We start from the raw sequence: 15759 nt of genomic DNA on the forward strand, positions 1-15759 counted from the left end.
ATCGGCAAGAAACTGAAAAAATCTGACTGACCAAACCTGCAAGGATAGGCAGACCAAATTTATTGGGAAAACAATATAAATTTTATATAAAAGAATTTTCGGTGTATAATTCATGATTTTTGATGGTGTTCACCTGGATTTTGAGGAAATCCTTAATAGGTCCACCTATTGTGGAAAAGACAATTTATTTCCTACCTATCATTAAATAATTCATGGTATTTTACAAAACAAAATACATTAAAAACCATGAGTAATTAACAAAATACCATATGCTTCAATTTGTTTGTAACGACTTTTCTTAATATTAAATAATATTTTTTTTAAAAATAGAGGTATAAAATCATTTAACTATTCAAACCTTCCATATTCAATAAAAATATATTATTTTTAGCTCAAAGAACATTTTTATTTAAATTATATTGTGAGATTTTAGGACAGACCAAATCTGCGAGGATAGGTAGATGAGATTCTTGGCAAAACAATATAAATAATATATAAAATAATTTTTCATATATAATTCATGGTATTGTATTCAAAAATTAATTTGCTTAAATATAATAAAAACACATAGATAATCAACAACATACCATAGGCTTCATTTGATTGTGATGGCTTATGTTCAATATTAAAAAATCTATAAACTAAAAAATGGGAGGTAACAAAATCATTTAACTATTCAAAGCTTCTGTATTCAATAAAATTTATTAATTTTAGCTAGAAGAATGTTTATAATTTAATTATATTTTGAGATTTCTCAATGAAGTCAGTAAAATTATGAACCATGACTCCAAACCCAATACTGAAGATGGCAAGAAGTCTCTGACAGATCAAACCTGAAAGAATATGCAGACCGAATTTATTGGGGAAAATGATATTATAAAGGAATTGTTTATGTAAAATTCATGGTATTGTTTTCTACAATTAAAAAAAAAGTTTAAATAAAACAAAATACATCAAAAACCAGGCTAGAAGAACGTTTATACTTAATTATATTGTGAGATTTCTCAATGGGTTAACTTTATCAACCATGACTCCAAACCCAATAATGAAGATGGCAAGAAGTCTTTGACAGACCAAACCTGCAAGAATATGCAGACCGAACTTATTGGGGAAAATGATATTATAAAGGAATTGTTTATGTAAAATTCTTGGTATTGTTTTCTACAATTTAAAAAAAATGTTTAAATAAAACAAAATACATCAAAAACCAAGCTAGAAGAACGTTTATACTTAATTATATTGTGAGATTTCTCAATGGGTTAAAGTTATGAACCAAGACCCCAAGCCCATCACTGAAGATGGCAAGAAGTCTCTGACACACCAAACCTGCAAGGATAGGCAGACCGAACTTATTGGGATGAATTGTTTGTGTAAAATTCATGGTATTGTTTTCCAAAATTAAAAAAAAATGTTTAAACAATACAAAATATGTTAAAAATCTAAAAACCTTAAAAATAATTAACAAAATACCATATGCTTTATTTGATTGTGGTGGCTTATGTCCAATATTAAAAAAATTAAAAAACGAGTTAACAAAATCATTTACCTATTCAAATCTTCTGTATTCGATAAAATTTATTAATTTTAGATAGAAGAACGTTTATAATTTAATTATATTGTGAGATTTCTCAATGGGGTCGTTAGAGTGATGAACTAAGAAACCAAACCCAACACTGAAGATGGCAAGAATCTCTGATAAGACTAATCCTATAAAAACACTATAATGTTTATGTGTAAATTATATGTAGCAATATGAACGTGATGACTTGTGTTCCATATTAAAATAAAATATTGAAAAATGACGCTATTGTAATAATTTGGCCAACATTCAAGGCTTTTGAATTCAGAATAATATAAATTTTAGCTCGATGAACGCCCCCGCCATTTATAGGTGGTTTTGACGAAGTTGCACCATGCAATTTTTCGAAAGTAGAGAGGTAACATTTTAATAGGCCGCACCAATAAGCTATTGTGTCTAGGGCCGAGGCGTCTACGCTATTCTTGACAGCTGGGGAAGAACCCTGGGTTGATCGTCCGATGTTTTTGGAGGCGCCCCAAATGAAAAGTGGAGGTGGGCGCAGGGAATCCGGCCGCCGCTGTTCAGTGACAGCCATGCCCGCCCGCTATCAGGACATCTCCCAGCCTCCAGCGTTATTCATGTACCACCCGGAAGCCATCCCGGTACGTCTATTAATCGAAAGCTTACCCGGTGCCCTGGTTTTAAATTGTATAAACAGCGAAATACAACTCAGACCTCTTGGGTGTAAAGTTAAGACACGTTAACTGTACTTCAGTGAGAAACATGTTACATATAAAACACCTTTTAGACAAAACCATCAAGGGATTCGTGGGGAGATATCTGATTTCACCTTTTATTTTCGTCTAAAGATCGCACGGGCTTTTAAGGCGAAGCAACATTAAAACCCTTCAGAAATTCTATTTTGAACCTAGCCTGGCTGTTTAGATCAAAATCACAAGTATGCTGAATTCACCAAAATTCGGTGAAAGTTAAAAAAAAAATCTGGTTGTTTAATTTCATTTGGCCTGATTTATGAGGCAGATTCAATTGACAATACAGTTAGATATAAAAGCTTACAAATCCCACAGGATAATAACAACAAAAAATTTTCAAAGGCAATTTTTCAAAAATACGCTATTATATAATATTCAACCGATCTGGTAAAGATTTAAGAGAAAAATAACAATCGCAACTATGTCCAATTCGTTACGTCTTTCTTCAACTAAACACCAGCAAGCATCAATCAGTAATAACATGATATTGAGGTTGAAATAATAATCCAACCCAAATTTTCAAATTGTGTTTTTTACTTTACATCCGTAAATTGTCGTTCTAATACAGTCGGCTCTTGTTAATTCGAAAAGTGATAATTCGAATTTCTTGATAATACGAACTCCTCAACAGGTCACTTTGGTAAATCGAAAAAAAATCTGTATATGTTGATACATTCGATAATAGGAAATATTTTTCGTGAGAGACCATTTTGTAAATCCAAATGGAGCCACTTCCCCTCTTTAAATTCGAACTTTTTCTTTGTAATGTTCCTCTAAAATTCCATGTATTGTGCGCAGCCTAAAGTTTCTTAGAATTTTCTCTAGTTTCTCTCCGGCGGTCGGTGTTTTGTCAATGGGCTCTCAGTACTGACTACTGGTCACTTTGGAAAATCGTTTAGACAAAGGACGCCAGGCCACATCAAAACAAAAACTGATTCATGATTTTTTTTTTATGCATAACAATGTTCAATTTTTACGATATATATATGTTAAACTAAGTAAGAACATAAATATGCATATCCACTCTTAAAATATCTTTTCTTTCCTTTTGATAATTCGAATTACTTTTGTTGTTCCTTGGGTTTCTTATTAACAAGAGTCAACTGTAATTTGTTTAATGGCGGAATTTAAAAAAAAGATTTTCACCTAATTGTGGTATGCTAAACCGGCACGACCGGGAGGTCATGCATAACTGTAAACATACATTTTGTTATTTTTGTTCGAGAGTAAATTGGTTACAAGTTAAAAATAAATATAGGAGGTTGTAGTATGAACATATATATCAGAATTTCTTCAAAATTTAATCCCTAACCATCCTCGATCAGCTTGACATAAATCTTGTCCAACACGCTTTTTGAAGTTTGAGTCTCTGACAAAAGAGAGAGGAGGGGTAAAAAGAACATAATTTCTTCATAGGGATATCAACAATTATTTGCGAGAAAATACTCATGATGAAACTAAATGCTGCATAGATATACTCTCAAATATCAAAACACAAATAGATATGTAAATAGAAAAGCTAGAGAGAACGAGAGAGAGACTATATAAATGGCAGAGAGAGAAAAACAAACAGAAAGAGTAGAATTAGAAAAGATAAGTGTGTGTGAGAGAGAGAGAAAGAGAAGAGGAGGGGAGAGATTGAGAAAGAATAGGTAGAGGGCAAAGCGAAAAATATAGAAAATATAGAGCGAGAGAAAGAGGAGAGGAGGGTAGATATCAAGAAAGGAAAAACAGAGGCCAAAGAGAAAATAATAGAAAGAGTAAAGTTAGAGAGGAGAAGTGAAAGAATGAGAAAAAAAGATAAAGGACAAAGAGAAAAACATAAGAATAAAACTAAAGAGGCCATAGAGAAAAGATAGAGAACAAAGAGAAAAAGATAGAGCTAGAGAGAAGGGGACACATTCAGGGAGAGAGAGAGAGACATGATAGAAGACAAAGATAGAAATTAGATTTGGAGTGGAGAAAGAAAGTAGACAGAAGTAAAATATAGAAAACAGAAAATATTGAAAGAGTAGAGAGAGAGGGGGAGAGACTGAATAGAAAAAATTAAAGAAATAGAAATAGAGAACAAAGAGAGATGAAGAGCAATCAGTTCTGCCTAAACGTTCTCAAATTACCTTAAAATTGAATAAACCATAATGTTGGTGTTTCAACATGAGCTGTCAAAACCATTTGCCTAAGAAGATAGAACTACAATTGAGATCACGGCGTTGAAAACTGACTAAATGGACGGAGGGAAGGAAATTTTTCACTGGCTAATATTAATATGGCTCGTCTAAAAATCAAAAGCTGATAACTACCTTACATATAGAGCTAAAAGTTTTCCTGCTTAGCAGGCAGGATTGAAAGAAAATTCATCAGCTATTGTCCAATGTGAATGTCCTACAATCCTAAAGGAATTATGAAATGGCAGTTAGGAACTTGTACTTTCCATGAATGGGCATAAAATAAGACCGAACCCTATTTGAATAATAATATGTATGAGTGAATATATAATAGCCCATAAATAGGAAAAGTTTATGGTAGAAGTTGGTCTACGAGTGGGTACAGCAATAAATGTTGAACTACGAGTCTAGACGGACCCACGGCCAGTTCAACGTGTAATTACTAAAAGTGAAGAGAAATGAAGTTATGATATGCGTTGTGCGGCCAGATCCCTCACGAGTTTCTTATAATTATAACCATATTATTTAAGCACATCATATATTTTTGTGTAGTATGCAAATAAGGCGAAAAATTACTTTTAAAAACGTAATCCCGTCTGGGCCAACAGTGTGTTTTACTATCCTCAGTGGGCTTTTGCAGATGCATTTTGTAATTTGACAAAAGCGATGGTTGATTATTTATTTCCCGACGAGTTGTGTACCGTTCCTGACAATCAAATTATCACAGAATAAACTGTCTAATCAATTTTCAATTTGAATTTAATAAATAAACTAGGTTAGTAGATAAAAAGACGCTTAACCTTATGTGACAGTGTCTACTTAGTATTCTCAAGGTGATATTTCCCAGCTCAGGATGTTGCTATTGACTATCTGCCAGTATCTAAAGACCTAATTTAAAAAAGAAGAAAAGAAAAACTTTTGTTATTAATACACGCGCCTCGCACAGGTGAGGTTTTGCGGTCAAACACTTTTTGTTTATTCACTGTCGTGTTGAACCGTTGAAAATTATTTTATTGCGAAACTGTAAGTAAAATTTCGTGTCCGGACTAATTGTTCCCCTCCCCCCTTGGGATTTCACCAGAAATTGGCATACAACCAATGTCGTTTTATTTATAAAAAAGAAACCTACGGTAAACATTAAGCGACTCCGGTTGAAACTTAAACCCGTCGAATCGTCAATTAGCTATGAAAATGGAGAAATAAAGCGGAAATAAACGGTTAAAAATTATATTTTAAATAATTAATTGAATGTAAACGAGTGGAGTTAATAATTTATTTTCTTATTTTGAAATATAAATAACAAGATGGTTTTGAATTCCTTCGTATCCTTAAGTAGATAAACCATCCATGGTAATTTTCAAAACCGAATTTGTTAAATTATTGAATATAATTGTTATTTTGCACTATTAAATAGGATTTTATTACGGATATAAATAAGATATTTTTACGGATATTGCATTAGTCGATTTAAGGCCTTACTATATTTCAGTAAGTTTTATAGCTATCCTTTTCTTCATGTCTTCAACATTAATAGTTATGCCGTTTTATGCATATGAGCTTGAGTGTTCGTTATTAAGTTTATAAATCATAATATTTTAAGAAAATATGTACATCGAGGTGTAAACTATAGTTTGAATCGTTGTTCTGTCATACCAGCTATTTCAATGAGACGTCTTGACCCAGAGCTGTGTGACTAATTGCTAAAAATAGGCAATTATTTAAATCTAGGTCAATGGTACGTTTTATGACTGTGCTCACCGTAGTAGAAATCACCGTGTAAAACACCAAGACTCATTATTAGAGACGTTTAAGCATTTCTGTCCCCGTTGGCAATGGCCCAAAGCGGAAAGGGGGGCTCGCCGGTGCGAATAGACGGTGGACCAAGGAAGACAAATTCGATCGACTCGAGCAATCGAGGCGAATTAACGAGAATCGAAATTAGAAGTTAGCAGGGGATAGTGCTGTTCCGTTTTGTCCAGCCGCTGGCAGGCGAATAAATAGAACGGCGAAAATAACCGAAGTTTTTAACTGGGTAATCTAAGACGCCGACTGGGAAACGGGAAAAGACGCTAACCTTGGTCGCCACCCTTTACGATCAGAGTAGTTTAAGCTTTACGCAATTATTAAAATATCGAACTTGTGATATTTCAGTGGGAAACAATTGAACAACGACAATGAATGACGACTAAGTTTTTGGAAAACAGCAAAGAATGGATAAAATAAAAACTGCATTCACTTTTCCACATCCAAAATGTAATTGTTATATGTAAACAATGTTTGTAAATTCCAGGCCCTGATGATGATCTCAATAAAGATCGAAACGTTGGCTCGATAAAGAAAATGTTTTTCTGAAACCTACATCACACCAGACCGCATCTCACGATTTCTAAATAAATATCGATTAACGGTCACTAATCACCACACATTTCAAGTTTACGTTCATCATCAGTTTTTCCAATTAAACTCACCCTTTTAAATTGGGTCAATTTTACTCTTTTGGGAATCAAGTAATTCTATATATTATATAAGGTTTTAAAAAAACATCCAATAATATTAATAAGTTAGTAAGAAATCTATAATAGATGGTAGTAGGTTTTGAGAAAACCGGGGGTGACTATTGTCAATTGCCACTCTTTGTACTTACTAAACAACTATACTATAAAAAATTAATTTGATTTGCAAAAGGGTGAATTTTATTTGCAAAAATGACTTATTTGTTTTGCAAAAGGATGAATTTTATTTGTAAAAGGGTGAATTTAATTTTAAAAGGATGAATTTTATTTGCAATAGAGTTAATTTTTCTTTGCAAAGGGATTAATTTTATTTGTAAAAAAGATGAATTTACTATTTTAAATTTGAAGTAGAGTTAATTTTCTTTGCAAAAGGATTAATTTTATTTGCAATAGAAAGAATTTAATTTGGAAAAGATTGAATTTTATTTGCAATAGAGTTAATTTTTCATTGCAAAGGGATGAATTTTATTTGTAATAGGGTGAATTTAATTTTACAAGGATGAATTTTATTTGCAATAGAATTAATTTTTCTTTGCAAAGGGATTAATTTTATTTGTAAAAAGATGAATTTACTTTTTTAAATTTGAAATAGAGTTAATTTTCTTTGCAAAAGGATTAATTTTATTTGCAATAGAGAGAATTTAACATGGAAAAGGTTGAATTTTATTTGTAAAAGGGTGAAAGGAATTTTTGAAAGGATGAATTCATTTGCAATAGAGAGAATTTAACTTGGAAAAGGTTGAATTTATTTGCAATAGAGTTAATTTTTCTTTTCAAAGGGGTGAATTTTATTTGTAAAAGGGTGAATTTACTTTTAAAAAGGATGAATTTTTTGCAATAGAGAGAATTTACTTTGCAAAAGGATGAATTTGCTTTGCAAAGGAAAGAATTTAATTTGCAAAAGGGTAAATTTAATTTGCAAAAGGGAATAATTTGATTTACTATAGAGTGAATTTAATTTACAAAAAGGTGATTTTGATTTGCAAAACAGTTAATTTTATTTGTAAAAGGATGAATTTGAATTACAAAAAGATTGATTCAGTTTGAAAACGGGTGAATTTTACTTACAAAAGGATGAATTTTATTTGTAAAAGGGTGAATTTAATTTGTAAAAAGATTAATTTGTTTTGCTAAAGGAAGAATTTGATTTGGAAAAGTATGAATTTGATTTGGAAAAGAGTGAATGTAACTAGCAAAATAATTTATTTTATTTTTAAAAGAGTGAATTTGATTTCCAAAAGGTTGAATTTTATTTGTAAAAGGGTGAATTTAATTTGTAAAAAGTTTAATCTGTTTTGCTACAGGAAGAATTTGATTTTGAAAAGGATGAATTTGATTTAGAAAAGGGTGAATTTAATTATCAAAATAATAAATTTTATTTGTAAAAGAGGGACTTTGCTTTATGCAAAGATGAATTTGATTTGTAAAAGAGTGAATGTACTTTGCAAAAAGATTAATTTGTTTTGCAAAAGAAGAATTTGATTTGCAAAAGGGTGAATGTAATTTGTAAAAGAATGATTCTTTTTGTGTAAAAACGTGAATATAATTTGCAAAAAGGTGAATTACTGCAAACATTATTACGTAGTTAAAAACTATTTGGTCTGAGAAAAAATAAATATAATGATAATCGATTTCCATTAGGTTAAAAATTTAGATGAGGTTAAATTCTAAAATATTACCATATTAATAGAAAAATTAACCCGCAAAAATTCATAAACATAAAAGGATTTTAAGCAGTACAACACTTCCATAGTAACATTTGGTGTAACTGTGTATTTCAAAAAGTCGAATGGGTGATTGAATAAAAGTGAGCTCGAGACTTTTCCTTGTCGTACACCCTAGTTCCATGACTCGTACTTCGCTTTTGATTCGGGCATTCTGTTCGATAGTAAACAATTTAGTAAATTACGATTAATTTATTATACATTTTGGGAATGTAAATTATGAATTTACACTTTAAACTTGAAGAACATCAAGCAGTTGAACACATCTCATGACCAGTAGTGAGAAGAAACAGATTCATAGATTATCGGTAATAATTGAACATCGTGCAAAAAATGGCATTCGTACAACATTGTTCAAATGTAGGTCCTAGATTCTCCGTAAACGATGGAAATAGATTTTAATAGGATCAAACAATTTCCCCGTGATTATAAGACCACCCCGGATGAATTTTCCAAGCCCATATTGGTCAAGGCCAAAGATTTTGGTGGTTTTTTGGACAGGATCCCGCTCTTCGGAAAAACGTGGTGGTTCCGAACGGATCGACGGGGAAAGTAATTTCATCAAAAGTCGCATTTATAAAGAGAAATTATAAGGAAAACTTTATAGGTGTAAAAATTTTGGCAACGGTCGACGCGCGTGGAACTACGTTCAACGCATCAATTTTCACACGACACGCCCGTGTTCGAATCATAGTTCTAACAATTCACCAAATATCCTACATTCCTTACATAATAGATATTAAAATCCAAGCTTTTTTAATAGGAAATTTTTTATTGAAAATTTTAGGGTAAACTACTGACCGCTGGATGGAATGGATATGGAGGAGCCAGTCCTGGAGCGGGATACACCAAATTTCACCTGTCGGCCCTTGCATCGTTGGGGGACGCAAATATAGGTAAATTGCCCCACTAAAATAATATAGCTACATAATTTGGTAAATGCTCCGCCTTGCAGGAGACCTGAGCGAAGCGTTGAACGAACTGTGCTTATCGGATAAAGGATACAAGCAACCCCCTGCGACATACCTCTGTCATCTATGCTTCAGCAAAGGACACTACATCAAGGACTGCCCCATGGTGAGTTTGAACGGGTTTCATCAATTTCCTAACTCTTTTTCATTTTTATACACGATCTTTTTCCTGGACACCCTAGGAGATCAATTATAAACATTTTGTGGGATTGGTAATTGGACATTTAGAGCAATTTATTAAAACCGTACAGGAGTGAATGCCCTCCTGCACTCCGAATACCGTTTCAATTTACCAGATTAAGAATTACTTCCCGAGCTATCTTGAAATAGATTCAGCGCTCAGAGGTCTCCCAGTTTCGCCTTTCCTGATTGGTGCTAAAAATGTCAATGATCTGGTAAAAGCAAAAATATTTGGCTGTGATTTTTCCCTTATAGTTTCTTTTTTCATCTTTCGTCTTCTATAAACTTTTCTTCAGTAAACTTCATACGTTTAAATAAATGAAAAGTTATTCTTCTCAAAACCCGGGTGTCGAAAACCGTAAGATTACGCACTGCACGTAATCGTTCTTAAGATGTGAAAACAACGAGTTTATTTTTAATGAGTGTATTTTTATTTATTTGTTTTAATTAATTTGACAAACTGTGCAAAAAAGTACTGTGTGATACTTGTGGATAGCTACAGTGAAGTTTCTATCAGTGATATTCCTCATAGGATTTTCCAATTTTTAATTTATTTTCTTACATTTATTTATACACATTTATTCCATTTATTATTTACATTTGAGCACGAAACTATCACGAAACGAGATTACTTGAGTTAAAATATTCTATACCGTATGTATCTGAACTTTTTCTTATTTTTCATTAAGACTCGATGGGGTTGTTACATTTTTGTGACTATTCGCTTTCCACCGGCAAGCATTTTATATTTATTGTTTCGTTCAATGGATTGTATGTTTCGAGGAAAACTGAATTTACCAACTCATTGGCGTCGGTTCAAAAGGATGTATTTCTAGAAAAACGGTTTTATGATCGAAACTGAGTTTATTTCACCAATCTTGCTCGAAAAAGAATCGCTAATGTCACTGTCGACGTAATCATAAACAAAAACATCGCAGTTCGATGCTTCAATGTTCAAATTGGTGCTGGAGTCGGTTTGGACCAATTGTTTTAATTAGTTCTGCCCATCCTCCACGATAATTGAGAGCTCCAGGCTAATTATAATTCTCACAGTTGAGCCACTAGATTAAACGGATGAAAACATAAACCGAGTTCGAAATTAAAGACGTTAAAAAAAAACGTAAATTTCATCCGTAATAAACATCATATAGAAAAATTAATTTCAGAGTAAAAAAATTTAGTCCTCCGGGCCGGATTTGAACCAGCGAACTATGGATACCTGTTTTAACGACCACTACAGTCCACCGCTCTACCAACTGAGCTACCAGAGGAACTGGACATTTCCTTTCTCGATTGGGAGAAAGTGGAATAGCAGTAACTGAGTATATGTTAGGATTTATTTGATCTGAAGTAAACCGACGAGACATAAAAGCAACATTGAATAATTGTTGAATGAAATAAGATAAACAACTATTATATATTATTATTTATTAGAGCCAAGATCCATTGTCTTGCAAAACAAATTTTAAAAAGGGAAAACAAGTTGTACATTGCAACCAACAATAATAGCTTCATAATCCTAATATGATTATGGTAGCTAGCTTTTTAGTTTTCAATTTAAGAGCAAGCAAGGAGAAGAATCTGGAAATTACCATCGTCAATAATTTTTGCCTACTTAGCTTAACACTGAATGCAGAAATCTCTGTAAAATTTTAAGAAAATTTCATGCCCATTTTATATTAATTATTTAATTATCCAATCGTATTAAATTATTTACTTTTTATTTAATTTGTCCATTCAACTTTGACCTAATTCTTTATTTCCCTGATTTATAAATTAGGTATTTATAAGTAAATGCAAACAGACGTTTTTTTAAGAAGCTAAGCTGTATTTTAAAGAAAATAGTTTGAGCAAAGTTATGCAAAATGCAACCATTCTCAATTGTGTGAACCAAAGCCTTCCACTTACTCTGAAGGATTTTTTTAGGCCATGAAATAGCACTGGCCTTTATTATGAATCCTATTCATTTTCAAAATTTCAAGGATTCAAATGAAAATTTCATTTTTGAATTTCAAACTGTGATAAATCTTTTTGCAAATGGCAAATGAAATTTGTAACTTTTAATTTTATAACTTTCACAAAAATTAATTTGATTATTGCCTTCTCATTCAAATGAAAGGAGTGAGATTTATAATAAATGTCAAATGTTCATTTAAGATACCATATCCAGAAGTAATGGCAAATTTGCAATTATCATCTTATTCATTAATATAATATAAACTAGTTTGATTTTCAGGCAAGACCAAAAGGGGAAGGATTGACACCATATCAGGGAAAGAAAAGATGCTTCGGTGAATACAAATGCCCCAAATGCAAAAGAAAATGGATGTCTGGCAACAGTTGGGCAAATATGGGCCAACAGTGTATCAAATGCCACATAAATGTTTACCCTCACAAACAGGTAAAACAATAAAATTTTAATCATTTGTTGTAATTATTAATTTTTTTAATTAAAAGAGGCCACTGGAAAAACCTGATGGGCTTGATGTTTCGGATCAATCGAAAGTCCATCCTCAGCATCTCTGCGAAAAGTGCCAACAGCTTGGATTTTACTGCAGGCGGGATCATCCTCCTCCAAGACTATCATATCCTTAGCTAAATGGTAAGTTCCAATTTGGAATTAATTAAATAGAGGATCAAAAATGTAGGCCAAGCCATGTGGGGTAGTTTCTAAATATCTGGGTATGGCAATAAGCTAAATTCTAAACATAGTGCTCGCCTTTATTATGCCACAACCAAACAGACTATTATTGTCCACTGAGGTAGACTATTTAGAAAAACCTCTTTTGGCACCCTATTCCATGTAGAAACTCAACCAGTCCATGCTGTTTTTCTGTTAAATTTGTAAACTGTCTATTTTATAGGGAATTACAATACCTTCTAATGTTCTTAGGTAAACATTGGAACAAAAGTAAACACTTTAACTTATTATTAAGTTAATTTAAGGAGTTTGAAAACTTTTTTTAATTAATACATATGCTATTTATTATTACTTTATATAAAAGAAAATGATCAAGACTTTAATACGTTTTCCCTCATTTACAGATTATCCACAATTAAGTTGCCATGCTGGAAAATAAATATTTCAGACAAACACTCATCATATGAAAAAGCCAGACAATATTCAGCAAACAAATGTGATATAATTACCTTAATCTTTATCGAAAATATAATTCACAGAAAAGATTATGTTTGTATAAAATTTGAAAGTATTTTGTGTAAATTTGTACGCAATATGTTTGTATATAAAGGGAATAATGGACACTGGAATTAAAGATCATTTTAAGTTGTTGTTAGTATGTTGTAAAAGTTCTTCATCGCAGATTAAATAAAGTACAAATTTGAAATGATGGAATATTGTAAGCAGCATTGTGAGCATATTGCCCTCAGCTGTTTGAAATAATTAATTAATGGAATTAATTACAATTAGCTGCTATTTATTTAAGAAATGATTTAAGACAATTAAATGATTCCAGTATTATTATTGTTATGATGAGAAAGATTATTAATTAAAATGAATATTTATTTTATTGAGAAACCTTATTTATGTCACTGAGAAATAAATAAATATAAGGTGATTATGTTTAAAAATCCTTCTATTTCTACCATATCAAGATAAATACAAATAAAAAACTGCAGTTTTATTAACCATTTATTGACCCCCCCCCAGTACAGCAATATAAGAAATCCCCCTAAATGATTTACTTCCCTCCTGAAAAAGAAAAAATACCACTTCCGGCAATGCAAATGGGAGGCAACAAAGGACAACAAATTGAGAGAAATAAAAAACACCACCCGGGAATAGCTATCATCATACCAAAACAACGGGAGATATGAAACAGCTTTTTGCAGACTATGAATAGGGCATACAAGACTAACACACAGCTACCTAATGGCCCCACCCTTATGCACATAATGTAATAAAACATATATTGACCACCTGTTCCTGAACTATTGAAACCATTGAACACCTGTAGAGAGATAAAAAAAGTAAGGATGAACCATGCTCTGATTCTCAACCTTTTCACAGATATTTCATTTCACTTGTGTCTTTTTTTTTCAATTATATACAATCTATGGTTTTTGTCATAAATCTAGTCGTAGCTTCTGAACTATTCATTTTTGGGGAAATAAAAAAAGCATTGAAAAGAGCATTAAATTTCCTTTAAGAAGACCCATTCTACAACCTTCAATTTAAAGTTTTGCTAATAAAACAAACACTAATCCTTCCAAAAACTGCTAAATTTAAAATAAACTGTTCCACAAAAAATGCGCCGCACTTTTAATCTTGATATTGTTTTTATATACTTGCCTTTTCAGTAATATTAACACTGATATATTTTATAATTTGGGTATTTATTGAAAGATTTTGTTAGTGGGAAGCGAATATATCTTTCAAAAATGAAAAAATTAACTAAAAAAAGAAAAAAAAATCACTTTTCTATATGAACATAAAACATTATAAAACAAACTTAACAATCTTTATAGGGTGTTTTACCTCCTCTTAAACACAATAAACCTCTCAGCATGCTCATAATTAAACATTTAACTTCTGGAGGAATTTCATCCCAAATCTCAACTAAAGTAACTTTCAGCTCAGCTAAGGCTGTTGGAGGGTTATTTCTTAATTTTACTCCATGTCCGAGCTCGTCCCAAAAGTACTCTATGGGGTTCAAATCAGGACTACGGGCTGGGCGTCTTAGGATTTAAATGTTGAATTTCAAAAGTACTGCATAACACTGGTGGAAACAGTTGGTCTTGCATTATCTTGCGTGAACAAAAATCGCTCGTCAACAAACGGAGCAAAGACACCACATATTCCTCAAGAATTTCTGTCACGTAGATTTATGCATTAAGTGACGTTCTATTAATAATTTGTATTAACTTCCAAAGAAATTCCACTCAACACCCCATAATTGAACCACCTCCAAACAATCCTCTTCCGGCAATGCATTGGCTGTAGAGATGTACAGTTGCTCGATAAACTGGAAGACATCCATCTGGTAAATGGAGAGAAAACTGGGTATCGTCTGAAAACATAACATTCCTTAATTATTGGTTCTGCCCCCGATGATGAACACTGGTAAGCGCCGGACCCATTGTTGGCCTTATATGGATATAGACTCACTTCTGGTAGTTTCCTTCTTATTTTTTCCACACTAAACAGACATGTCTAGCATAGCTGAAAGTCTTTGAGACGTTTCAGAAGCAGTGGAAAGCGATGTCTCAAAGTGTGAAATCTGATAAATCGGTGATCAGCTGGTCCCCTGGCTATTGGACATCCCGATCCAGGTTCTCCAATTACACCTTGCATACAGTCTCCAGTAACCGCTAAATCCCTGACAACCTTTGTTTTAGGCAAATCTAAAATTCTCGCAGCATAAGGCTGATTTCTTCCATCCTCAACAAGTACAATGTTGCGGGCAAGTTGCTCACTGATTATGGGCATTTCATAATCGTTTGTTCTGTGCCACCAACTGAATAGTGAATAAAGGCAATTTTAAAGGATTAAATGACCTTGATGATTTACATTTGGAGATTTAAATGAAATTAGGATTTGAGCGTTTCTGCCTCATAATCGACAACAAAAACAAATACTTTCCACCTAATTATAACTTAATAAATAATAATTAAATAATATTTAAAATAGTAAAACAAAAAATATGGCCAAAACATTTTCAAATTAAAAAATAAATCAAAATTGCAGTGTGCCAATTTTTTTCGTGGAGCAGTGTAGAATCAACTTTTTATTTCATGCCACTAATTTTCTTTAAGAAATAGAAATCAGTCATTGGAAAACTACAATTTCCTGTGAGACAGTGAACATAAATCTTGTTCTTAATTAAAGACTTAATTAAACACTTAAAACTTTGTTGTTGTTTGTCATGAGTCGTATATTTTGATCTTGCTTTTA

The 15759-nt window shown here is 32.2% G+C and overlaps 2 protein-coding genes, 1 long non-coding RNA gene and 1 other non-coding gene across 4 annotated transcripts in view; 1 reads left to right on the forward strand and 3 right to left on the reverse strand.

The window, feature by feature from the left end:
- The window catches only part of LOC112126256 (homogentisate 1,2-dioxygenase-like), a 28253-nt gene extending 21875 nt beyond the window's left edge, over window positions 1–6378 (reverse strand). Inside the window, exon 1 of the mRNA XM_024224988.1 lies at window positions 6216–6378. Coding sequence (XP_024080756.1) covers window positions 6216–6252 — 37 coding nt within the window. The 5' untranslated portion in view covers window positions 6253–6378. The remainder of the gene's footprint in view (window positions 1–6215) is intronic.
- On the reverse strand, window positions 606–1711 carry LOC106662116. The gene is made up of 3 exons (XR_001339832.2): window positions 1231–1711; window positions 984–1161; window positions 606–833 (listed from the first exon to the last, which is right to left on the reverse strand). It is a non-coding gene; the product is annotated as an uncharacterized LOC106662116 (long non-coding RNA).
- Window positions 2044–13313, forward strand: LOC106662074 (zinc finger CCHC domain-containing protein 24-like). The gene is made up of 6 exons (XM_014385881.2): window positions 2044–2181; window positions 9482–9590; window positions 9650–9771; window positions 12082–12246; window positions 12303–12447; window positions 12891–13313. Exons 1-5 carry the CDS (start codon window positions 2059–2061, stop codon window positions 12438–12440), a joined length of 657 nt encoding a protein of 218 aa, XP_014241367.1. The 5' UTR covers window positions 2044–2058; the 3' UTR covers window positions 12441–12447; window positions 12891–13313.
- Window positions 11027–11116, reverse strand: Trnay-gua. Its single transcript is given in 2 exon segments — window positions 11027–11062; window positions 11080–11116. It is a non-coding gene; the product is annotated as a tRNA-Tyr (tRNA).
- Window positions 13314–15759: the final 2446 nt, after the last annotated feature.

This window comes from Cimex lectularius, unplaced genomic scaffold (genome assembly GCF_000648675.2).
Source record: "Cimex lectularius strain Harlan isolate CLEC.00 unplaced genomic scaffold, Clec_2.1 scaffold19, whole genome shotgun sequence".
NCBI classification, from domain to species: Eukaryota; Metazoa; Arthropoda; class Insecta; order Hemiptera; family Cimicidae; genus Cimex; species Cimex lectularius.